The 26,720-nt window shown below is 45.8% G+C and overlaps 2 protein-coding genes across 2 annotated transcripts in view; one reads left to right on the top strand and one right to left on the bottom strand.

The window, feature by feature from the left end:
* The window catches only part of LOC135218944 (uncharacterized), an 81,513-nt gene extending 79,449 nt beyond the window's left edge, over positions 1 to 2,064 (bottom strand). Inside the window, exon 1 of the mRNA XM_064255387.1 lies at positions 1,974 to 2,064. Coding sequence (XP_064111457.1) covers positions 1,974 to 2,049 — 76 coding nt within the window. The 5' untranslated portion in view covers positions 2,050 to 2,064. The remainder of the gene's footprint in view (positions 1 to 1,973) is intronic.
* LOC135211266 (tetratricopeptide repeat protein 19, mitochondrial-like) overlaps positions 1 to 26,720 on the top strand; it is a 134,602-nt gene that overhangs the window by 102,771 nt on the left and 5,111 nt on the right. The gene's annotated exons all lie outside the window — the stretch shown is intronic.

Below are 26,720 nucleotides of genomic sequence, written 5' to 3'. Positions count from 1 at the left end.
GGTAATAACAATAATAAAACAGTAATAATAATAATAATAACAATAATAATAATAAATAATAATAATAATAATAATAATAATAATGATAAAAGCAACAGCATCTCGTGACCAATACGTATATACATATGGGGCAGTTTATTCACCCCCATTATCATCACGAGTAACAGGCCTCCATAGAAGTCCTTTCACCTTACGCTTTCCTGTTGAATGAAAGTACTTCTCTGCCCGAGCATTCACCCATTCACGCAATTTGTCAATTACATCACCACAAAAAAGGAAAAAAAATGCATCACGTAAGCAGATGAAATCTGGTGTGTAAGCAGGAATCCCATTGCCACCCTCCGTGAATCAGGGGGGGCTGGGTCTGGGCGCAAGTCACAAGATGGATCAGTTATGAACCGCCAGCCTTCATCGACAAGAGGTTCAATGTCTTCCAAACACTCGTTGTCACTGTCAACCTCTAAGAAATTATCACTATAATCATCATATGATAGATTTGGCAGGTACTCAGACCCTGACTCTGAAACACTATCATCTGACATGATACTGAAAAAAAAAAGCATATAAAATAACTGCAATCAAAAGGGAAAAAGGTTTAGAATTCAAATCTACATGGTTTACGGACAAAATCGTAATCATCCTTCTCAGATAATAGCCTGAGGCGCACTGGCATATGTTGGCCAGTACCCCTCCTAATATCTCATATGAAAATGACGTCACAACGTCCATCGGACGCTCATTGGTTAGAATGAATTGTGGGTGGAGCTTCAGCACCTCTCTCTTACACAATACTGTGTCTGGAAACCATCCAAGCTGAAGAAAACACTTTGCTTTTCGAGGAGGGATGAAAGACGTACACGCGTACGTCCCGGTCTTTTATTACTGTACCGTAAAAGACGTACATGCGTACGTCCCAGTGCTGAAGGGGTTAATGGTACACTCAACTTAGTTTAGGTTATGCAATAGGTATCCTAGTCCACACTCGCCTAGCATATATTAGCCTAGTTTATCATAAAATGACTGTTAGGCTACAGCTTATGCCAAGTTCAGCTACGCATACTGCCTAAGTAGCCTAGCCTATAGGCTATGGAACAGAACTAGAAAATAAATTTAAAAACATCTTAACCTATAAGATAATTCTAGAGTTTAGGGATCCAAATTCACTGCATGATGTCAAGTCAAGTCAAGAACAGCACACAGATTTATCAAATACTTATTGAATAACAAGGTAAATAATGAAAAATAGAACAGTTTATCTGCTTACAGAAGCAGAGATTCTAAAAAAAAAAAAGGGGGGGGGGGGGAAGAAGAGGGGAATATAAATTACACAAAACATGTCTTACAAGACAGTTGGGACCCAGAATTTTGAGATAATCGCAGATTTCTGCTTCTGTAAGCAGATGAACTGTTCATTTTTTTCAGATTTATCAAAAAGTGGCAGCTAAAGAGCAAGAGCCCCTACTACTACCTAGTACCTAGGCCTATAGCTAGTTCCTGGTTCCTAGGCGCTCACTCCACAAACACAGTGGGCACAGTACAATACCTAAGTATTTGTGTGAAGTGCAGAGTTTTATTCCTTTTTTTTTTTTTTACAATATCTGCTCCTGTAAGCAGATAAAACTGATCATTTTTTAACAAATCGCCTAGCTATCGCTACTTCTGTTTGCAGATCTGTCAAAAGATATTAAAAATAGGGAGAACAACCGACTGGACTAGCGGATCCAGTTTCCACCGCGTGTGGATCCACCCTCCGAAAAAGTACTTTAACACGTCCTGACACTGGAGATGGGCACCAGTCACAAGTTGTTGGTGGTGAAAGCAAGAGCTCGAGACCTCTACTATCCTTTCAAAGTAAGTATTTTCTCCAAGGTTAGAAATTAAGGTCATATTTTAAGATTAAACAGAGGTTAATGAAAGTCTGGCTCTACGCAGTGCACACATACCTCCATGACGTTTTGGAAATTTTTACTTACAATTCCGAATATTTAGAAGACTGACGGCATCTCGATGTTTGCTGAGTCGCTTGTGTCGATAACCTTCCCCTTCCATGTGCTAAATGCGCACACCACTTGTACCCATAGATGCTGGGGCACTTTCTTCACAAAAATCATAATCAACAACTTCCAACCACGACTTAACCAAGGAAACTACGATTTTTTGGTAGAAGAAGAAGAAGCATGCACTAGATAATTATTTAAATAAATTGTTAAATGGCAGTATAGTCATGAATAGCATAAATTTTTTTCATATTCATGATTATTAATTTGAAAAATGAGATTTTCATTATTAAAATGAAGTTTTATTGTATACTTACCGAACAATTATACAGCCGTGATTTCCACGAGCGGCAGGATACTAAATTCAAATTTAGCGCATAGGCGTCGCCAACACTGGTGGTGATGACGTCATCTCCCTCCACTCGCGGGAGAACCAGGTACAACTGCCCAGGTGAATCCAATTCTTTCTGCCCGTCCGTCCACCTAAGGGGAGGAGGTGGGTATAAGCATAATTGTTCGGTAAGTATACAATAAAAACTTCATTTTAATAATGAAAATCTCATTTTTATTGTAGTGTCTTACCGAACAATTATACAGCTGATTACACATTTATGGGAAGGTGGGATTCAGTGGACCACTAGTATTTCTAAATGGTTACATTTATTACAATACCAGTAAACACTCAAGGTGTCTGTTGTACCTTACCTTGTAAGAGAGCTACAGCAGACTGTTACTGCCTCTGGTCGGTGCTCTTCTTACTATTGTAGAGGAATTGGAATTTGACCAAAGTTAGCCTCTACAGGAGTGGAATCCTTCCGTAGTTCAAGCGAGTCAAGGCTGACTGACGGAGGATAGTAACAACAAAGATTGCCCTTGCCCTGGGCTAAGACCAGAAATTCAATCATACAAAACATTTGTCACCAACACCAGATTTAAAAACAAATATACCCAACCATTGTAAAATCTGACCTAACAGACTGGTGAGTATCCCAGGTACTCAGTACCCCCAGCTTCCCTTGAACTTGACAACCTATTCAAGGTGAAAAGTTAGCATAGAGGTGACGACCCCTGTGCCGTTTCTCCCAACACCATGCCAGAAACCGCCACCGGACCTACGTTTTACAATTCTCGAAAACCGTTTCTATCTCTTTGAGATAATGACTCGCAAAAAAAAACCGAATTCGATCTCCAGAACGATGCTCTGAAGAATCGAAGCTAAAGATAAATTCTTTCTGAATGCTAAAGAAGTTGCCACTGCTCTAACCTCGTGAGCTTAACTCTCAGAACGGAAAGATTGTCGTTCTCGGACTGCGAGTGAGCTTCCCTGATAAGCTCTCTAATAAAGAACGATACGTATAGCATTCTTAGAAAGAGGACGAGAGGGATTTTGAACCGAGGTCCAGAGCTTAGAAGATTGTCCTCTAATACCCTTAGTGGCAAACAGATACTGCTTAATAGCCCTGACTGGACATAAGAGCCTTTCTTCCTCCTCATGTCCAACCAAATCAGATAAGTTCCTTACCACAAACTCCTCGGCCAAGGATTAGAAGGATTCTCATTTTTGGCTAGAAAGGTCAAAGATACCGAAAATACAGCATTGCCTTGAGAGAAACCGACTCTTTTGTCTATAGCGTGCAATTCGCTGACACGCTTAGCAGAAGCTAGTGCAATAAGAAAAAGTGCCTTCTTAGTCAAGTTCCTGAGTGAAGCCGACTTCAAAGGCTCAAACTGTGGCCCCATGAGGAACTTAAGCACCACATCTAAGTTCCAAGCCACTGTATCTTGCGGGAGCTTAGTGGTTTCGAAAGACCTAATGAGGTCCGACAGATCTGAATTGGAGGAAATATCCAAACCTCGATGTCGAAAAAAACCGAAGAGAGCATGGCTCTATATCCTCTGATCGTCGAAGGAGCCAGTTTTCTTAGAGTTCCTAAGAAATAGAAGAAAATCTGCTATTTCTGTTAAAGAGGTCGCAGAAGTAGAGACTTTAGCACTTCTACACCACTCTCTGAAGATTTTCCACTTCCCTTGATAGAGTTTGTTAGAAGACTCTCTCCTACAACGAGCGATAGCTTCTGCAGCTCTTCTTGAAAACCCTTTCGCTCTGACAAGATTCCGGACAGTCTGAACCCTGTCAGAGCTAGAGCGGACAAGTTTTGGTGGAACCTCTTGAAGTGAGGTTGTTTGAGAAAGCCACTTCTCTGGAGGAAGAAGTCTGGGGAAGTCTACTAACAACTGGAGAAGGTCCGGGAACCACTCTTTCCTGGGCCAAAAGGGAGCGATTAACGTTAGTGTTACATTGCTGTGCGACATGAACTTGTTCAGCACCTCTCTTATTAGACCGAACGGAGGGAATGCATAAGCTTCCAGACCCGACCAATCCAACAGCATTGCGTCCACCGACCAAGCTAGAGAATCTGGGACTGGAGAACAAAAGAGAGGAAGACGGTTTGTTTCCTTGATGTCGCGAACAGGTCTATTGACGGTCGTCCCCAAAGGCGCCAAAGTTTCTGGACAAAATCTTGTTGTCCAAAGTCCACTCCAGAGGTAAAAACACTTGCTGTTGACGACTTAAACTCGTCCGCCAGGACATTCATCTTTCCCGGAACAAATCTCGGGACTAGCTTGAACCTTTCGCTTTCGTTTGAACCACAGGAGGAGATCCTTGGCTACTTCGTATAGAGAGAAATGATATTGTTAAGATACAATAAAGTTTTGTACATACTTACCTGGCAGATATATACTTAGCTATAGACTCGGTCGTCCCGACAGAATTTCAAAACTCGCGGCACACGCGACAGGTAGGTCAGGTGATCCACCATTCCCGCCGCTGGGTGGCGGGGTCTGGAACTATTCCCGTTTTCTAAGCCATAATTTCTCTTCCACCTGTCTCCTGAGGGGAGGAGATGGGCCATTAATCGTAATATATCTGCCAGGTAAGTATGTACAAAACTTTATTGTATCTTAACAATATCATTTTTGTACATGAAACTTACCCAGCAGATATATACTTAGCTGATTGGCACCCTTGGTGGCGGGCAAGAGACAGCTAAAAACAAAACAATACTTAAAGTAATACAATTAAAAAAACAGGGAAAAAACAACCTATGTTCTTGGATAAAATAATCCATAGTTCCTACCTGATTGGGCTGAAGACTTCATGACTACTGTCGATGAGTCTGCCTGCCTCAAGAGTTTCAACGAGGAATGAACCTATGGTTGAATAACTCTTTGGATCGTGTCAATGGGGGCTAGCCCGCTTACGCGACAGAGCCTATTCTGGATCGTACCAATGGGGGCTGACCCACTTACATGGTAGAGCCTTGACCTTTTTGTCATATCAATGAGACTCGCCCTCTTACATGACAGAGTTAAGGTTATTAAAAAATTCACAAAAGAGCACTGAAGCCAATCCCGATCACCTGACCATGCTAGTATTGTTATAATCTATGAATTGCAAGAGGGTTCCCTATTCCCTCTGACAATTAACCAATAAAAAACAACCACCAATAATAAGTAATTTAAACACTAAACTAAATTAGGAAGGATTAGCCTCAGCCCCTTCTCCCAGCACTGAATTCGCCGAAACATACGCTCCCAGAGCAAAGCACTTTTCGTACGAAATTTTAACGTCTCTTAAGTAATTCGAGGCGAACACAGAATTACATCTCCAAAACGTAGACTCTATAAGAGCCTGAAGAGACCATGTTTTGTGAAATGCCATAGACGTAGCTATGGCTCTCACTTCATGAGCTCTCACTCTGAGAACCTTGAGGTGCTCTTCATCGCACTTCAGGTGAGCTTCCCTTATTACATCTTTTATGAAGTATGTAAGGGCATTCTTAGAAATCGATCTTTTCGGATCTCTTACAGAGCACCAAAGACTTTCTTCTGTACCTCTCAGCAACTTCTTCTTCTCCAGGTAGAACTTGAGTGCCCTGACTGGACACAAAGTCCTTTCTAGTTCTCTCCCTGTTAATGAAGATAGTCCTTTTATCTCAAAGCTTCTTGGCCAAGGCTTTGAGGGATTTTCATTTTTTGCTAGAAAAATGGTTTAAAGGAGCAGAAATCGCTGAATCCTTCTTAAAACCCACTTTGCCTTCCAAAGCTTGCAACTCGCTAATTTCTCTTGGCTGTTTGCTAACGCAAAGAGGAATAATGACTTTCTCGTTAAGTCTCTAAACGAAGCTGCGTGAGACGGTACAAATTTTTCCGACATTAGGAACTTGAGGACCACATCCAAGTTCCAGCTAGGCTTCTTGATTACATGGTCTTTCGTGGTTTCGAAAGACCTTATAAGGTCATGTAGATCTTTATTATTCGTCAGATCTATTCCTCTATGTCGAAAGACTGAGGCCAGCATACTTCTGTAACCCTTCACTGTTGAAACTGCCAGGTTACAGTCTTTTCTCAAATATAGGAGAAAAATGATATTGTTATAATACAATAAAGTTTCATACATACTTACCTGGCAGATATATACATAGCTAAGACTCCGTCGTCCCCGACAGAAATTCAAATTTCGCGCCACTCGCTACAGGTAGGTCAGGTGATCTACCGGCCTGCCCTGGGTGGCAGGACTAGGAACCATTCCCGTTTTCTACTCATATATTTTCTCTTCCACCTGTCTCCTTGCGGGGAGGCTGGGTGGGCCTAATCGTATATATCTGCCAGGTAAGTATGTATGAAACTTTATTGTATTATAACAATATCATTTTCATACAATCAACTTACCTGTCAGATATATACATAGCTGATTGGCACCCTTCGGTGGAGGGTAAGAGACAGCTACTACTAGAATAGACAGGTAAACAACATCTGTTGTAGGTATAAAATAAAAACCTTGGTTCCTACCTGATAGGTGGTAGACTTCGTGGGTGTTTTCCCCGTAGTCTGCATCACCTCAAGAAACTTTAGCGAGATATGTGATCTATGGCCAAGAATTCTTGTGGGTCTGCCGAAGGGGTCTTATCCACTTACTCGGCAGAGCCTGAAAGGACTTTGTCAATGGGTGCTGATCCACTTACATGACAACACACCTTATTAAGGAGCATACAACCAATCCCGACCACCTGATCCTAACCACCATGTTAGTATTAAAAATTGCTCAGAGTTATCCCCAACTCTTCGCAACAACCGTAACTCAAACCACAATGCACAAGCACACAATAATTTCAAAAAAAAAAAATTTTATCTAATATAAGATATCACAAGAGTTCCTTACTAAACTGAAGTGACTGGCCGCTTGTGCGGCAACTGCACTTGTTCAGCAGAAAGTCTAGAACATATCTATTAGACTTAAGTAGTAAAAAAAAAAAAAAAAAAATTTTAAGGATTGTTGTAAGCTCCTGTACCCAGGATTGTGCCCGCAGACACAAAAAAGGGACCTAATGAAAAACATTTTTCATAGGTCCACAACGCACGTCCTTCAAATAGTTGAGCCGCAAACACAGAATTACATCTCCAATATGTCGCTTCCAAGATATTCTTCAGCGACATATTTTCTCTGAAAAGAGAGAGACGTCGCCACTGCTCTCACTTCATGAGCTCTTACTCTCAGAAGTTTTAAAGAATCGTCCGTGCAAGCCTTATGAGCGTCCATAATTACGTTCCTGACAAAAAAGGCTAATGCATTCTTAGACATAGGTCTTGATGGATCCTTCACTGAGCACCACAGGCCTTGTCTAGAACCTCCCAACTGTTCCTTCTTCTTTAAGTAAAACTTTAAAGCCCTTACCGGGCAAAGAGACCTCTCCGGTTCCCTGCCGACGAGACCCGATAATCCTTTTATTTCGAAGTTTCTCGGCCAGGGGTTCGAAGGATTTTCATTCTTCGCCAAGAATAATTCCTTGAAGGAACAGATGGCTGAATCTACATTGAACCCGACTTTGTCACTAAGGGCGTGCAGTTCGCTAACCCTTTTTGCCGTCGCCAGTGACAAAAGGAATAAACATTTTCTTGTTTATATCACGAAAACGAGGCCAAATGTAGGGTTCAAATCTCTCTGAAGTCAAGAACTTCAGTACTACGTCTAGATTTCCAGTTAGGGGGAGAAGTCATTCTTAGACTTCTTGGTCTCAAATGACCTAATCAGATCATGCAGATCCTTATTGTTTCCCAAATCTAGGCCTCTATTCCTAAAAAGACGGCCGATAGCATACTCCTATAGCCCTTTATCGTGGCTACGGAGAGCTGCGACTCTTCCCTCAGAAATAACAGAAAATCAGCTATTTCTGCTACAGAGGTACTGGAGGAGGACAACTTCTTTGACTTACACCGACCTTCTAAAAACTTCCCACTTGGATTGATAAACCCAGGATAGTGGAAGTTCTCCGGGCTCTAGCGATCGAGCTTGCTGCTTTACTAGAAAAGCCTCTCGCTCTGACAAGTCTTTCGATAGTCGAAAGGCAGTCAGAGCGAGAGCGGGGAGGTTTTGATGAACCTCTCGAAGTGTGGTTGTCTGAGAGATCCCTCCTTTGTGGAAGGGATCTGGGGAAGTCTACTATCCACTCCAGTACCTCTGGAAACCATTCTTGAGCTGGCCAAAAGGGGGCTATCAGGGTCATTCTTGTCCCCTTTGAAGTCACAAACTTCCTGAGGTACTTGCCCCAGAATCTTGAATGGGGGAAATGCGTAAACGTCTACCTGAGACCAATCTAGTAGGAAGGCGTCTACTGCTAGAGCTCTGGGATCTTCTACCGCCACTGAACAGAAGACTTCCAGTCTCCTCGAGAGGAACGTGGCAAAGAGGTCGACATGAGGAGTTCCCCAAAGAGACCAGAGCTTGAGGCAAACTTCTGAGTGGAGGGTCCACTCGGTATGAAGGACCTGGTTCCTCCTGCTCAGCCTGTCCGCTCGTACGTTCCTTACTCCCTGAACGAACCTCGTCAAGAGAGAGATGTTCCTCTGGGATGTCCACAACAGAAGTTCTCTCGTGAGTTCGTAAAGGGCATACGAGTGAGTACCTCCTTGCTTCCGAATGTAGCCAGAGCGGTTGTATTGTCCGCATTCACTTGAACTATTTTGTTGCAAACTAACGGTTCGAAGCTCTTTAGAGCTAGGTGTACAGCTAGCAGTTCTTTGCAGTTTATGTGCCAGGCACTTGAAGAGCATTCCAAGTGCCTGACACTTCTCTCTTTTTCCCAAAGTTGCTTTCCCAAAACCCCCAACCTTTTTTCCGACGCGTCGGAAAACAATACAAGGTTTGGCTCTGTATTTCCAGGGAAGTACCTTTGTTTTCCCTCAGTGGGAGTAACCACCATTCTAGATGTCGTTTTATCAGATCTGGAATGGGAAAAAAGTCCGAGAGTAGTCCTGTCTTCATGTTCCACGAACTTCTGAGGAAGAACTGAAGAGGACGGAGATGAAGTCTTCCTAGGTGAAAGAACTGTTCGAGCGAGGAAAGGGTCCCTAACAGGCTCAACCATCCTCGCCGAAGTCCGTTCCTTCCTTAGGAAGAGAGAGACTTTTTCTAAACCTCTCGCTAGTCTCTCTTGAGAAGGAAATACTCGAAAACCCCGAGAAATCCATCCGAATCCCCAGATAAGACCAAGTTCTGGCTGGGGATCAGTTGGGACTTCTCGAGGTTCACGAGTAATCCTAAAGTCTTTATAAGGTTTTAGTGTCACATTCAGGTCCTCCAAACACTGTTCCTCTGACTTTGCTCTGATAAGCCAGTCGTCTAGATAAAGAGATATACTGATTCCTTTCAGATGAAGCCATCTCGCCACATTTTTCAAAAGGTTCGTGAAAACCTGAGGCGCCGTCGACAGGCCGAAGCACAAGGCTCTGAATTGGAAGATCCTTCCCCCCGTCATGAAACGGAGGTACTTCTTCGACGAAGGATGGATCGGGACGTGAAAATATGCGGTCCCTGGAGATCCAGAGACACCATCCAATCCCCTTGGCGAAGAGCCGCCAGGACTGAAGCAGAGGTTTCCATGGAGAACTTCTGTTTTTTTGAACAAACTTGTTCAAGAGCGCTGACGTCCAGAACTGGTCTCCATCCCCCCCGAGGCTTTCGCAACCAAGAAAAGACGATTGTAAAACCCCGGGGAGCTTTGATCCAGCACAAGTTCTATAGCTCTCTTGTCCCACATCTGATCCCACCATTTGTTGAAGAGTATCTTTCAACACAGGGTCCTTGTAATTGGCGGACAATTCCCTCGGAGTTGACGTCAGGGGAGGATTGTCCAGGAAAGGAATGAGATATCCCTTCTGAAGAACCGACATCGACCAAGGATCTGTGTCGATGCGAGTCCAGGCTTCCGCAAATCCCCGAGCCTGACACCTACTGGTGTTTGGAGGAGCGCCACTTCACTTTCCCCTTTTAAAGGGGCGGAACGAGGCTCGACCTCTCTTCTCGGTCGTTTTCCTTTTAGGCGGTAACTCTAGTTGGAGGGCCGCCTCGAAAGGGCCGAACAGGAGTAGACGTCACTTTCTTTTCTCCCTCCCATCATTACTGGTCTCTTCTTCCTGGACGATTGCAGGAGAAGATCTTGAGTCGCTTTCTCCGTCAGCGATCGGGAAATATCCTTCACCAACTGTGACGGGAACAGAAAATCAGACCTAGGGGCGAATAACAAAGCTGCTCTTTTGTGAGTGTGGATACTGCTTTCGTCAAGAAAGCGCTAAACACAGATCTCTTCTTCAAGAGACCTGCTCCAAACAAGGAAGAAACTTCCCCTGAGCCGTCCTTGCACCGCCTTGTCAATACATGACAGAATTGCTAGGAGTACATCCGGTTCTAGCCCTTCAGGGCATGAAGCTTCTTGGACATCACCCCAAGGGACCAATCTAGGAAGTTAAAGACTTCTAGAATGTGAAAAAGTCCCTTGAGGAGATGATCCAACTCTGAAAAAAGGCCCCAAGTAATCTTAGCCGTGTGAAGGCTATGTCTCCTGGATGCGTCTACCAGACTGGAAAAGTCAGCTTCAGCTGAAGCAGGGAGAGTGAGACCCATATTCTCCCCAGTCTGGTACCAATCCCTCTCTTGCCGGTCAGTCTAGGGGAGGCATGCAAAATACTGTCCTTACTAGCTCCTTCTTAGTAAGCATCCAGTTATCCAGCGATTGCAGAGCTCTCTTCATAGAAATCGTCGGTCTCATCTTCACGAAAGCCGACGATTTCGGAGTCTTCGAGCATGAAAACAGTGAACGAGGCGAAGGAGGAGCGGCAGGGATCAATGCGTCTCCGTATTCCTGGAGAAGGAGAGCTGTCAAGACTTTGTAGTTCGACAGTCCTTCCTTACTGTGAGACTCGTCCTCTGATTCCTCTTCCATAATCGGATCAGTAGGAGAGACCACTTCTCGTTCCGGGTCTTCTTGTCCAACAATTCTCTCTACTGGGGACAAACTCCTAATAGGAGAGGGGGCTAAGAGAGTGTAAAGAGCTCCTATGCTTGACTGGCTCTTCGTACTTGGCTGGCGCCTCGCGCTGGCTGGCGCCTCGCGCTTGGCTGGCGTCTCGCGCCTGGCTGACTCCTCGCGCTTGGCTCGCCTCGCGCCTGGCAAGATCCTCGCGCTTGGCTGGCGTCTCGTGCCTGACTGACTCTTCGCGCTTGGCTGGCGCCTCGCGCCTGACTGGTGCCTCGCGCCTCTGAAAAGTCTCGCGCCTGACTGACACCTCGTGCCTTGTTGAAGACTCCGCGTCTTCCTGAAGTCCCCTCCTTGCGTGACAGATGTTCTTCTTGAGCCTCACGCTTGGATGAATGCTCAACGCCTGTTTGTACTCCGCGCTCGGCTGAAGCTACTGATCTGGCAGACGTATCCCATCTGGGAGAATCCTCTCGTCTGTAATGCGTTTCTCCTTCGCTTTGTCTGACTCTCTCTTAGAGGACGCTTCTCGTCTGTAGGACGCCTCGCGCTTGGCTGTTGCTACGCGCTTGTTCTGCGGATCCAGATCTTCCCACGAGTCTCTATCTGAGATCTCAAAAGACTCACGTCTCACAGGAGCCTCACTCCTGGTGGGAGAAGGAAGACGAGTCTTCTTGACCGGCAGTCTGACGTCTTTCTTACGAGGAGGATCCTTCGAAAGGACTCCTACTAGGGGGCGGAAAGCTGTTCCTGTACCGCCAAAATGATCCTTTTGGGGACGCTTCTCCTGCGTCTTCTTGAACGGGAGAGGTAGACCTCGACGGCGTGTTGCCCCCATCATGGGACGGCGAAACCCTCTTCGCCTTCTTGATAGAAGGAGGTTCTTCTTCCGAAAAGCGTTCTGGGCTTGAATCCAAACCAGGATCTCTCCAGTGCCTTTTCAGGGCCTGGACAAGTCCGAATCCTTCCATCACCCCTCGTTTAGGAGAGGGAGAAGCGGACGAAGAGAAGCACTCTCTGAGGACGCTTTTTTTTTCGATAGCGGTCCTGAGCAGGCTGTCTATACACAGCACCTGCTGAAGGACGCCTGACCGGGGGGGAATTCTCCACAACCTCCGTACGGCTTTCGACTTTCCTTCTCCTCTGGGCTTGGGAGCTTGGAAGAGGTCTAGGCCTGGGAGCGTCGCAGAGACGGTCAGGACGCCCCCCTCCACAACACTGGGGACACTCACTTCACTAAAGTCACTTTCACCATCCTTACCTTTTATGGTAGCCATTTCGGATCTCATCCTGTGAAGCGTAGCCTTCAGTTCAGCAATTTCCGAAGCTGAATCTGAATGTACGGCCAGTGAGGGTCCTGATACAGAATCATAATTAAGAGAAGAGTTAGAATTATCCAAAGGCTCAATAGGCCTTGTACAACTACCCGCCATCTAGATGCAGCCCTTCTGACTCTATCCCTTTCTAACTTTCTTCAAGTAAGAAGTTAGAGTCTTCCATTCCTCAACATTCAACCTTTCACACTCATGACAGGTGTTAGAAATAGAACAATCAAAACCCCTACATTTGCGACATACAGTGTGAGGATCAACCGAAGCTTTCGGTATCCTCACCTTGCAGCCTACATTCACACACATTCTCACACAAACACTTGAATCAGACATTCTGAAGAAAAATCAAAAAGCAAGTCCAAATCCAGTCCACAGTAGCGAATGCCAAAACAACGATCCAGGTACGTCACCAAAAGTCCACAAAAAGATGATCAATTGCTTAGAAAAGCGAATTCCAGTCAAGAGTGGCAGCAACGATGTTGATACCACCGCGACAGAAAATATATGAGTAGAAAACGGGAATGGTTCCTAGTCCTGCCACCCAGGGCAGGCCGGTAGATCACCTGACCTACCTGTAGCGAGTGGCGCGAAATTTGAATTTCTGTCGGGGACGACGGAGTCTTAGCTATGTATATATCTGACAGGTAAGTTGATTGTATGAAATCTGCGATTTCAGTTACAGAGGTACTGGAAGAGGATATTTTCTTTCCCTTACACCATCTTCTAAACAACTCCCACTTCGACTGATATACTTTAGAGGTGGAGATTCTTCTGGCTCTTGCAATAGCCTTCGCCACTTCTCGTGAAAAGCCCCTTGCTCTGACAAGTCTCTTCGACAGTCTGAAGGCGGTCAGACTTGAGCGGGAGGTTTTTGTGAAACCTGTCGAAGTGGGGTGTTTGAGAAGATCGTTTCCTTAGTGGAAGCGATCTTGGAAAATCTACTAACCACTCCAGCACCTCTGTGAACCAATCGAGAGCTGGCCAGAAGGGAGCGATGAGGGTCATTCTTGTTCCTTCCGAGCAAGCGAACTTCCTCAATACTTCCCCTACTATCTTGAAAGAAGGGAAGGCGTATGCGTCCAAGCCCGTCCAATCTAGCAGAAAGCTGTCTACTGCTACTGCTTGTGGATCCGAGATCGGGGAGCAATAGGTCTCTAATCTGTGATTCTTGTTGGTCGCGAACAGGTCTATATTGGGCCTTCCCCACAGCTGCCAAAGTTGTTGGCAAATCTGAGGATAGAAAGTCCATTCCGTGGGTAGGACTTGTTCTTTTCTGCTCAACAGATCTGCCCGGACATTTTTCTCTCCCTGCACAAACCTTGTGAGAAGAGAGATCTTCCTTTCCTGAGCCCAAATCAGCAGATCCTTTGCTGATTCGTACAGGGAAAAGGAATGCGTCCCCCCTTGTTTCTTTATATAAGCGAGGGCTGTTGTGTTGTCCGAGTGAATCTGAATCCCCAGACCTGAGGACCTGTTCCTCGAAATGAACTAAAGCTAGATGAATGGCTGTTAGTTCTTTCTTGTTTATGTGCCAGGACACTTGTTCTCCTTCCCAAGTGCCTGACACTTCTTCCGAACCTAGGGTTGCTCCCCACCCTGAATCTGAGGCGTCTGCAAATAACGCTAGGCGAGGGTTCTGTAAGCGAAGGGAGATTCCCTTGCTTAGTTTCTGTGGATCTAACCACCAATGGATATTCTCCTTGATCCCTTTCGAGATTGGAAATGTATCTCCTAGATTGTTGGACTTCCAATCCCAGTTCTCCTTCAGATAAAATTGAAGGGGTCGTAGGTGTAGTCTTCCTAAGGAAACGAACTGTTCCATCGAGGAAAGGGTCCCCAGTAAGCTCATCCATTCCCTCGCGGAACAATGTTCTTTCCTTAAGAAGACTGCCACCTTTTCTAAGCAGCATTCTCTCCTTTCCTGCGAAGGATACACTAGAAAATCCCGAAAATCCATCTGAATCCCCAGATAGACAATACTCTGCTGGGGAGTCAGCATGGATTTCTCGCGATTTGACTAAAAGTCCTAGGGACTTTGTCAAATTTTTAGAGTAACTAACAGGTCCTCCAGACATTTTTTCTCCGATTGGCTCTTATTAGCCAATCGTCCAGATATAACGAGATCCTGATTACCTTCCAGATGTAGCCAATAAGCTACATTCTTCATGATGTCCGTGAAGACTTGAGGGGCAGTCGAAAGTCCGAAGCACATCGCTCGGAACTGGAACACTTTCCCTTGGAACATGAATCTCAGATATTTCCTTGCTGCCGGATGAATTGGCACATGGAAATACGCATCCTGAAGGTCCAGGGACACCATCCAGTCCCCTGGACGAAGAGCAGACAGAACAGAGGGAAGACGTCTCCATTGAAAAATTTCTTCTTCAAGACAAAGAAATTCAGGGCACTGACGTCTAGAACTGTTCTCCATCCCCCCGATGCTTTCGGTACCAGGAATAGCCGATTGTAAAATCCTGGAGACTGGAGATCTTGAACCAGTTCTACCGCTTCCTTGGAAATCATCTGTTCCACTGCTTGCAAATAGCAAGCTTTCAGACTGGATCCGAGTATCTTGCAGTCAACTCAACCCTTGGAGTTGTCGTCAAAGGGAGGATTTTCCTGAAGGGGATCAAGTATCCTTTTTTCAGGATAGAGAGGGACCAAGATGTCCGCTCCCTTCTGCGCCCAGACTTTTTGCAAAGTGAGTAGTCTGGCGCCTACTTTCGTCTGGAGGACTCCCTGCTCATCTAGACTTCCCGAAGACCTTCTAGATGGTCTACTCCTTCTATCTGGTCTGCGACCTCTAAGAGGAGCTCTAGAAGAGGAGGCCCACTCGAAAGGGCTGTACAAAAAGAGGGTCTCTCTTTTTTTTCTCTATAGGCACTGCCGGCCTAAACTTCTTGGCTTGAGTGCGTGAGGAGATCCTGAGTTGCCTTTCCTCCGTAAGAGATTTTAGAAAACCTCTCTAACAGTCTCCTGTGGAAACAGATGCGGGGATAACGGTGCAAAGAAGAAAGATGTTCTTTGCAAAGGTGATACGGCTCTTGCTAGAAAAGAGCTAAGACCGATCTCTTCTTTAAGACTCCCCGTTCCAAAAAGAGAGGCAACTTCTACGAACCGTCCATGACCGCTCTGTCCAAGCAAGCCAGGACGCTAGAAAGTTCCTCCATGGAAACAAAGTCAGTGTCCTGAGCTCTCTTAGCTAAAGCTCCTAAAGCCCAGTCCATAAATTGAAGACTTCCAGGGTTTTAAGAGGCCCTTTAGAAGGTGGTCTAGCTCAACACATGCCCCATGTTGCCTTAGCAGACAGCAAAGACTTCCTCCTGGAAGAGTCCACTAAGGAAGCAAAAATCCGCATCTGCGGAAGAAGGGAGGCCTAACCCCATAGGTTCTTTGGTCTCGTACCACCTTCCTGGTTTGCCTGTTAACTTGGAAGGAGGGCAGGAAAAACTGTTTTGCCCGCTTCCCTTCTGGAAGTCAACCACTCTGAAAAGGTCTTTAAGGCCTTTTTCATACAAAGAGCGGGGCGCATCTTGACGAAGGAAGACGACTTGAGAGCTTTTGTGCAAGACATCAAAGATCCTGGTGAAGGAGGGTCAGCAGGATGAAGGGAGTCTCCGAACTCCTTTAGCAGCAAAAGTGAAAGTCTCTTGTAGTCAGAAACTGCTACATCTACTGGCTCGTCGTCTTCCGATACCTGGTCCAACTGATCCACCGAAGGAGACCGTTTGGGAGTGATCTGGCTCTTCCCGGAACATTAGCACTTCTAAACGAAGAGTGAGGCTCCTGCCTGTCCGAAACACTCTTGCGCCTACTAGACTCTTGTTGTCTAGGTTCTGCGGTTCGCCAGGTTCGCGGCGCTTGCTAGGCTCCTGGCGCCCTAATTCAGGGCGCTTGAAAAGATCCCCGCGTCCTGAATTCATGACGCTTAACAGGCTCTTGGCGCCCTACCTCTTGACGCCTAACGTACTCCTGGCGTCCTGCTCCTGGCGTCCTAACTCTGGCGCCCTGACTCCTGGCGCCCTGACTCATGGCGTCCTGACATCCTGGCGCCCTGACTCATGGACTCCTGATTCCGCTTCTAGCAGACAAAAAATCCTGACTCCTGAATCCTGTGGTCTAGAGGCTCTTGGCGCCCTTTCTTGCGTCTTGCTGCCTCTTTGCGCCTGTCTGTGGCTCCTGGTCCTGCAGACCCAAAGGATCCTGATACTTAAATAGGTTTTCCGGTTCCTTGAACCTAAACCGATCGAGACTTCTGCTCGATTCGCGGTGTCTCATAGGGCGCTTCGGAGAAGACAGCCTATAGGGCGAAAGAACTCTTCTCTCAGGAGAACAACTCCTATCGGACGAGTCTCTCGACGAAAGGCGATAACCGCCCTGGAGATTGTGAGGGTTTCTCTCCTATACGAAGAGGGCGCTTAGCGGAACTCTTAACAGGGAGCGAAACATCTTTCCTCCTTGTCGAGTCCTTAGCAAAGAAGCCTACTAAAGAAGCTAACTGCTCTTGCAGATTAATCAAAAACTTCTTCGTAGGATCCTGAAGAGAAGGCTCCTCTTGTTTCGTCTTCTTAGGTTCCCGAAGGGGCCAACTCCTCGGGAAAAAAACGCTCTGGGCTGGAATCAGCCGCGTCTCCTTTAGGCGCCTTCCAGGCTCTCTTTCAAAGGGCGCGAGAGAGAGGCCGAACTCCATCCTCGTTTAGGAAAGGAAGAGTCTGAGGCCGAAAAACACTCCCTTAGGAACGCCTTTTCTGCGGCAATCCGAGGCAGCCTGGGACTTTGCAACAGGATCTGCCGAAGGGACGCCTGGACCGTTGGGGATGTTCTGCATCCTCCCTGCGGCTTTCGACATTCCCTCCTCCCCTGGTCCTGGGAGTTTGGAAGAGGTCTAGGACCTAGGAGCAATGAGGAACCGGTCAGACGCCCCCTCCACTGCACTGGGGACACTGCACAAGTCACTATCACCACTCTTACCTTCGTTTAGAGCTTGTAGCTGAGCTTGAAGTTTCTTGATTGAAGCTTTTACATTTTCCCTCTCTGAAGAAGAATCTTTGGATTCAGAACAGGGAGAAGCAGCTGAGGCTAAGGGAAAATCGTTAGTAGGAGAGTTAACTTCTTGTTCTAAAGAGGCAAGATCTACTAGATGACCTAGCTGAAGCCTTTCTTACTCTATCTCTCTCAAGCTTCCTAACATATGACGATAACTCCTTCCATTCAAGCTCCGTAAGGTTCTCGCATTCAACACAGGTGTTATTAAAAGAACATTCATTCTCTCTGCATTTAGCGCAAATACTATGAGGATCTACTGCCGATTTAGGCAGCCTAACCTTGCAACCTTCCCTACTGCAAACTCTAAACATAGGTGAAGCCTTAGCGTCAGACATCGTGAAAGAGTAGTCAAAACCAAAGTCGAAAAACAGTCCACAATAAGCGTATGCCAAGCCAGAGAAAAAACAGAATACGTCACCAAAAACCAATCCAAATTCTCGCAAACGAGTAGAAAATCCAAGATGGAGGAACGAACAATAGGTGTTGTCCGTTCAACCGACAGAGAAATTATGGCTTAGAAAACGGGAATAGTTCCAGACCCCGCCACCCAGCGGCGGGAATGGTGGATCACCTGACCTACCTGTCGCGTGTGCCGCGAGTTTTGAAATTCTGTCGAGACGACCGAGTCTATAGCTAAGTATATATCTGCTGGGTAAGTTTCATGTACAAAAAGACTGAGTCCCCCCCTGTTTCCGCACGTACGAGAGAGCCGTGGAGTTGTCGGAATGCACTGCCACTACCCGACCTTCTACTAAGCTCCGAAACTGTCTGAGCCCCAGGAAAATTGCTAAAAGTTCCTTTACATTTATGTGGAACTTCTTCTCCTTCTCCGACCAAGTTCCTGAAGGTCCGTTGATTTCCCAGTAGGGCTCCCCAACCTGTGTCCGATGCGTCGGAAAAGAACTGTAGGTTGGTGGGAGGATGGGTCGTAAATCTAACCCTTCTTCCAACCTTGCTCGAGAGAGCCACCACCTTAGGTCCTCTTTATTTGATCTGTGACAGGAAAGGTAATCGAGTCTGGTTGTGTCTTCCTGCAACCAAGAGGCTCTCAGGAAAAACTGCAGAGGTCTCATGTGCAGTCTTCCCAACGTCACAATTTCTCCACTGACATCAATTTGCCCAGGAGCCTCATCCACTGATTGGCAGAACTTACCTTTTTGTCCAAGAACTCCTGAACTGTCTCCGGACAGCCTTGAACCCTCTTCGGGACAGAAAAGCCCGAAAAACTTGAGCATTCAGAATCAATCCCCAAATAAAGGATGCTCTGAGATGGAACCAACTGGGACTTCTGTTTGTTGACCAGAATTCCTAACTTTCTGGCAAGATCCAGAGTTGTTCCAAGGTCCTTCATGCACCGACTCTGATTCCGACCGGAGAAGCCAATCGTCCAGATAGAGGGAGATTCTTACTCCTAATATGTGCAGCCAGCTTCCTATCGGGGATAGAACCCTGGTGAAAACTTGAGGAGCGGTCGCTAGTCTGAAGCAAAGCGCCCGAAACTGAAACAGCCTTGCCTTCGAACATGAACCTCAGGTACTTCCGAGATTCGCGATGTATCGGAATGTGAAAATAAGCGTCTTGCATGTCCAGAGAGACCATCCAATCCCCCTGTCTGATGGACTCCAGACCGACCGAGTGTGGTCCTCCTATGAAATTTTGTTTTCTGGACATGCAAATTCAGGGCGCTCACATCCAAAAAACCGGCCTCCAGCCCCCTGATGACTTGGGAACTACAAAAGGCGATTGTAAAAAGCCTGGAGGAAAATCCCCTTCTATCTGTTCTATCGCTTCTTTGAGAACAAGCGCTTCCACTTCTGCGGCTAGCGCCAGAAATTTGTCTGAGCCCGGAGAGTATGCCTGGAATTGGAAATTGGCACAGGTGAAGCAAGGGAGGTGAAACGAGAGGAATACGATAGCCGAACTGAGTACTTGCACTACCCAGGCTTCTGCTCCTCTGTTTTCCCATTCCTCCCAAAACAGAGCCAGCCTGGCTCCCACTGGTGCATGAAGAACCGAGCTTTCATTTGGAAGGTTTGTTAACCTTGGCCGAGGCCTTAGACTGAGGGTCGCAAATTCGACTTCGGCCGAAAGAAGCGCTTGGGTTTTCCTCCCTCGAAAAGGCGCTTGGGCCAGAGGAGAAACCGAAGGAAACAGTCTCCACAGGAGCTTTAGGTCTCTTAGTAGACTGTGCCAGTAAATCTGAAGTAGATTTCTTATCTAGCGCAGACAAAATTGACAACACTACATCGTCTGGAAAGAGGTTATCTTTCACAAAAGGAGCAAACAAGAGAGCAGACTTCTGTTGGGAAGTAACCCTTTTAGAAGCAAGGAGCACCAAAGTTGCCTTTTCTTAAGGGTACCAAAGGCGATGAGCGAAGCTAACTCATCACATCCATCCCTAATGGATTTGTCCGCACAGGACAGAACACACCAATCCAATCCTCCGCTAACTCCTGAGAAAGAGAGGGACAGTCTTCGATCTTGGCCGCTAAAGCCCCGCCCCAATAGTCCAATCAGAAGCTAAAGACTTCCAAAAGTTTAAATTGATTCTTTACAACGTGGTCCAACTCAGGCGCTGTAAAGAATACTTTTGCTGCGGCAAAAGCAGATCTTCTAGAGGAGTCTATTAAACTGGAGAAGTCTCCCTGGGAGGAGGCAGAAATTCCCAGAGAAGGAGCTTCCCCAGTTACATAAAACCTATACCTCTTACGAAGCAAATTAGAGGGAGGGTAAGCAAAAGAGCCTTCCCTAAGTCTCTTTTCATAGACATCCATTTCTCCGTCTCTTTCAACGAATGTCTAACCGCTTTAGATAGAACAAGTTTTGGGAGGAGAGGGTTTGAAGTTTTCCTCCTCATCAAAAAAGTCGAAGTTGGGGGAGCACGGAGCCGCTTTCTCAAAATAATCTGGATAAGATACCAGAAGAAATCTAAGGAGACGTGAATAACACGAGAGGTGATGTGAATCCTCCTCCTCTACTTCTTCTTCATTCTCCGATACCGCCGAAGAAGTAGACGGAACTACCAACCGGATCTGAAGGTTTCGAACACCCTTGGACTCATTCATCCAGTTGGTTAACATCTCTAACTGCTTGCGCAAAGGCGCCAGAGACGAATCAAAAACAGTTAACGTAGGCTTGGAAGAGCCTAAATGTTCAGCAGGAGGCGGAAAAACTACTTGCGCCTCGCTCGGAGCCGCCGAAATTCGAGCGAGAAACAGGCGCATCAGGCGTAACAGACGAAAAAGCGCCTAAAGAAACACCCTTAGAACTGCTAGCTACAGCGCTAAAACCACAATCTCTACTAGTAGATGGAGCCGAAAAAGGCACAGATTGAGGCGACGAACGAGCCGCTAACGGCCGAGGCGCAACCCTACTCTCAGGCTCCTTATACCGCTTGACTGGAGGAGGCGAAGAATCGGCGCCTGAACGCCTCTTTAAGGGACGCGAAAACGGGCGAATCTCACCAGAGCGCCGCGCGACCGGAGACAAATCGCTTGAATCATTCGAAAGGCGTCTGACCACAACACCTTTCCAACGCTTAACCGAGCCCTGTTGAGGCGCAACAGGCTCAACAAGAGAGGCGCCCTGTCTGTGGGCAAATCCCGATCGACTCCCTTGGACTTCTGGTATGTCTTCTCCCCGGTGCGGGGAGCTGGACAGTGACCTTTGTCTAGGAGACATGTCAGGACAGACAGACGCACCCTCAACTACACTCTTACCTGAAGCCGCTTTCTCCAAAAAACGTCTTAACTGAATTACCAAGTTGCAAAACCGTATTCGCTAGTACCGAAAATTTCTGATCTAACCTCGATTCCAGACTGGCAATGGTGTCGGAAGAAACTACACGGGAAGCCGGAGAAGTGGGATTAGTAGGAGGAATAGGAGGTGTATTTAAAGGAGACATAACAATTTGAGGAGAAACAGAAGGAACAGATGCATCGCAAGACGAAGCAGAGCTAAGTCTACTTTCCCTAAGCGCTGCTTTTCTAATTCTGTCTTTAGCTAATTTCTCCGAGTATGAACTAAAAAACTTCCATTGAGAATCAGTCCAATCACTACACTCGTTACATGTTCGATCTGCTGAACAAACCTGTCCCCTACACTTAACACATTTAGTGTGAGAATCATACTCCTAACTTGGATAATCTAGTTTTTACATCCTGAGATGCAAAAACCTAACTCCCCGACGGACTAGAATCCGACATGGCAACGCCTAAATAATAAGCAAAATAACAACAACGCCAAAAAAAAGAGTACTTCACCAATTCCGAAGATCAAATCCACAAGAAAAAAGCGAAGCAAAGTCATCCAACCGCACCGAACCACCCCGATGTTCACCGGAACGCCGGCAGGAAAAGAATTGGATTCACCCTGGGCAGTTGTACCTGGTTCTCCCGCGAGTGGAGGGAGATTGACGTGGCATCACCACCCAGTGTTGGCGACGCCTACGCGCTAAAATAAATTTGAATTTAGTATCCTGCCGCTCGTGGAAATCATGGCTGTATAATTGTTCGGTAAGACACTACAATAAAATATTTGTTGTTGAAAAAGTAAATAGATTCCTGACTAAAATATCAACAGTTTTGCTGTGAACAGTACCTACGGCGCTGTTCGCGCTCTTCTATTGTTTATCAATGTTGCCAATTGGTATGTGTTTACCCTCCAAACTGGGTATAAGACTTACACAAAACCGGGGAAATAAGTGAAATTAGCGTATCTATTTATAGTATATATACATATTACGTATAGCAATTTTATCATTATTGCATTACTATGACAAATAGAATTCATGGAAACAGTTTGTAAATGCATCAGCGCATGTGTAAAGCTCCACTAGATTGGCAACGACGAGTCATTTTGCCGTCTGCTCATAACTACTTTAGATATATCTGTAATTTTTCAGGGTTAATTTGGTTGCAAAAAAGGGATAATAGACATGAATTAAATAAACATTTTGAAGTAACAAAGTAAAGTTAAACAAAATAATGATAATGAGTAAAGTAAACAATTAAGGGAATAAAGCTTTGCACCTCATAAACCGTGTACTCGTGTGCTGCCCGCAACTGAATTTGAGGAGTGAGCGCTTAGGAATCAGGAACCACAAGTAGTTCAAGTGCAATTTGGAGTGAATTAAGACCAAAACATGTATAATTACATTCAAATAAGCACTGTGGAGTTTCAGTTGTGATGGCAGTAAGGATAAAACCACCGATTACAAAGTAAAAATGAATTTCAGTTCAAGCCATGACCCCAGCAATAAGAAGTTTCATACTTTCATTAATATAGGCAACAAAATGTTGTTTTATTGTGCTGATTACAACTACAATCTTGAGTAAGATCAATAAACGTTACATAGTATACTATACGCTAACATTGTTCAAATGAGTGCTGGGAAAGATGGCACCTCAGTCGGTGGACGCCATATTGGATTTAAAAACTGCCTTGAAAACATATTTTACGAAGACCTCACATACCTACTTTTGTTCGTATGGTGCTTTCATACTATAGGGGAAACAACCGACTGCACTAGCCGAGCCACTTTCTACTGCGTTTCAAGCCACCCTCTGAAAAAGTACTTTAACATGTCCTGACACCAGAGATGGTCATTAGTCATGAGTTGTTGGTGGTGAGAACAGGAGCTCGAGACCTCTACTCTCCTTTCAAATGAAGTATTTTCTCCAAAGTTAGAAATTCAGGCCATATTTTAAGATTAAACAGAGGGTAATGAAAAGTCTGGCCCTACACAGTGCACAATACCTCCATAACGCTTTCAAAATTTTTACTTACAACTATGAATACATATTTCGAAGATGGACGCCACCAAAATGTTTGCGGAGTCACTTGTGTCAACAAACTTTCCATTTCCTGTGCTAAATCCGCACACCACTTGTACCCATAGATGCTGGGGCACTTTCATCACAACAATCGTAAACAACAACTTCCAACCACTACTTTTTTAAGGAAAATGACAATTTGTCGAAAATTGCATTTTTCCTAACTATACAAACCTGAGGTCCTTTAACAATAGGAAGTAGCTAGCGGCAGCTGGAACGGTCGTAAGCTTCGAACAAGGGAGAACGGTAGTTAACTGCTTGTCCGACAGCTGGGAGGTAAACAAATCACTTTTGCTTTTGGCCCATGCAAAATACACAGAGTGAGGGGTGGCATGAGGAGGGACTATATGTAAAGGACCTCAGGTTTGTATAGTTAGGAAAAATGCAATTTTCGACAAATTGTCATTTGTTCCGATACGTAATACAAACCATCGGTCCTTTAACAATAGGAAGACTCACTTCTTGGTGGGAGGAATCTGAGTCTTTTGATGAACAGACTGGTGTTCGTCCATCCCTGGAATGCCTCCCTGGTCGTAAGAGCGAGGGAGGGATCCAAGCCTCTGTCCGATTGATCGGGGTGTGCACCGCAGGATCAATGGTCAGACCTCTGGGCCGAGTACTAAGAGAGAGGCAAGCGTATCTCTTCGTACCAGCAAGCAAGAACTTGTTCCTGTTTGCAAGAGGCAACATAAAGTATGGGTTGTCTCAAGCTGGCATCCACTTCCTCCCCCTTGTTGGAGGAAGTGGTGGATATACGCTCCTATCCCTAGTGAAAGGGATAGGATGGGGCTCTGTTGAGTAGCTCACCTGCAATCTTGTCCTTATCCAGCAGGGTGACGACCGTGTCCCTCTAACCACAGGTAGAGGGGGAAGAAAAAGATGGGAAGAGGAGCCAGTCACACTCTCATTCATCATCCATTCTTATGGTCACACCAGGACTCGATGCTGTTCAGCCTGCGAGGGTCTGGGTTCGCTACACAACGTGTTGAGCAGCCACCACGGGTCCCAAGGAAAAGGATCCAAGGACCTGTGGGCAATATCCCGAAGGTAGAAGGAAGGGGGCATGTGGTCTGGTTGACCAGACCCCTGCCTTCAGTACCTGCGCCACGGAGAAGTTCTTTGCGGACAAGGCAGCATCTCTTTCGCATCGAAGGCGGTGAAGTCCATTAGGGAGGGGTATTGTGAAGGACTCGAACCAATCGTCAGTTACCGAAGGGTTCTGAGTCTTCGCTACGAAGATCGTACGAAATCGAGCGTCACAAATCCCCATCCTTGTGCTTGACTTCTCAGAGAAGTCATGCAGTTACCTAAGACGAAAAGAAGGAATAGTCGTATGACCTATCCCTCTTCTCGACTTTGGTTATGTACAGTACTCATACTGACAAGCTATTACGACGAAGTAATGATTGCTCTGGAACAACCGAACTAAGTCCACAGCATAGTTCGTAACTGACTCGGGCGCTCTGACAGCTGCCGACTGACTGGTTCGGAATCAGTAGAGGCAAGTTGTCCAAGCATCCGGGTAAGTCACGTGACCTTCGCCCTTTAAAGAGTTATGCTGAGAGACCAACAAATAAAATATTTGTTAGTCACCGATGCCGGACGGCACGGCGATGATTCTCTTAATGCATAAGCTCAAAAGGCGAAAGTCAATTGCCTTCAAAAGACCGAGGTCCCTGATGGCAAGAAAATCTCATAGATGCTGGATCTCAGCTTAAGGAGAAACAACACTATGTGACGTTGAAGACGAAGGTAGGCAATGAATGCAACCTACGTCTTCCAGCTGAATCGAGAGAAGGAATCTCAAGATTCTAAACCTGTGCTTACAAATGACTGAAAACGCTAACCGCCATTTCATTGCTGTCCGTTGTGCAATGAAAGCGGGGCGTTCTTCAGTAATGAAACACAGGGGAGTGCCGCTTGAAGAACTGCTTCTCATGGGCTGAACGTTTGGAAGTAGAGCTGGCAGGTGTGGGAGTAGGCGATGTCCTTTCAATACATCTGCTAATCCGGGGTGAACAATGAACAATTGTACACCTCCGAATACAAGATATTTTGAGGACAAACTCAGATTCCGCAAAAATCATTCGCATTATCGGGATACGATGCAGCAAGAGACTATTACAGAATTCTGTTACCGTGCGGTAAACAGAAAGATGAGAGTCGAATAGATATCTCTGTTTAAAATTCTCGCAATACCGAAGACGATGAATACTAGCGTTTCACAGCAGTAGATGGTCATTCATGTATGAGAGAATCCCCGTTAATCAGAGACTTAAGTCCGTGATTGTTGGGGCAGAGATACGGTTGTTATTCAATCAAAGCAGGTGAGAAAGACATAAACAACCGTCTATCTCAAAGCGGCAGCTGATACTGAAATGCCTCGGGCAATTCAATACGCAGTAGCTGTCGCTGACTCGTCATCCTGAGTTGCCAAGTAATCCTTTCCACGAAGGAATGCGTTCGGCTAGAACCACCGAGCATAAAAGATATGCTCGAGCAATTATATTTAAGCGAAACGAATTTCGATAAATATAAAAGCTTAAATGGTGTTGTTGTGACAACACCATAAGTATATAAAATTGAAACTGGAAACTCCTGGGAGGTTGCAGGCAACCCGGGGGGTTGCAGTTCAATTAGAATACTTTTCGTCTAAGTCGCATCCGTTAGAATAACAAGGATATGCGCCTACCCCTCGGACCATTCAACTGCTTAGCAGAATCATGTCGCGAGGTTAATATACGTAGTATATTTGTAGGATTCTGAACAACGATCTCCATCCTAAATTCTTTCCTTCAAGAAAACAAAATGACAATTTGTCGAAAATTGCATTTTTCCTAACTATACAAACCTGAGGTCCTTTAACAATAGGAAGGTAACTAGCGGCAGCTGGGACGGTCGTAAGCTTCGAACAAGGGGAGAACGGTAGTTAACTGCTTGTCCGATCGTGCGCGCGCCCGCGCGCCCGAGAGGTGAAGAATCACTTTTGCTTTAGGCCCATGCAAAAAGTTGCAGAGTGAGGGGTGGCATGAGGTGGGACTATATGTAAAGGACCTCAGGTTTGTATAGTTAGGAAAAATGCAATTTTCGACAAATTGTCATTTGTTCCGATACGTAATACAAACCCTCGGTCCTTTAACAATAGGAAGACTCACTTCTTGGTGGGAGGAATCTGAGTCTTTTTGGTGAACAGACTGG

The sequence above is a fragment of the Macrobrachium nipponense genome, chromosome 19 (genome assembly GCF_015104395.2).
Source record: "Macrobrachium nipponense isolate FS-2020 chromosome 19, ASM1510439v2, whole genome shotgun sequence".
Taxonomy (NCBI): Eukaryota; Metazoa; Arthropoda; class Malacostraca; order Decapoda; family Palaemonidae; genus Macrobrachium; species Macrobrachium nipponense.
This window is presented reverse-complemented; position numbering and strand designations above follow the sequence as displayed.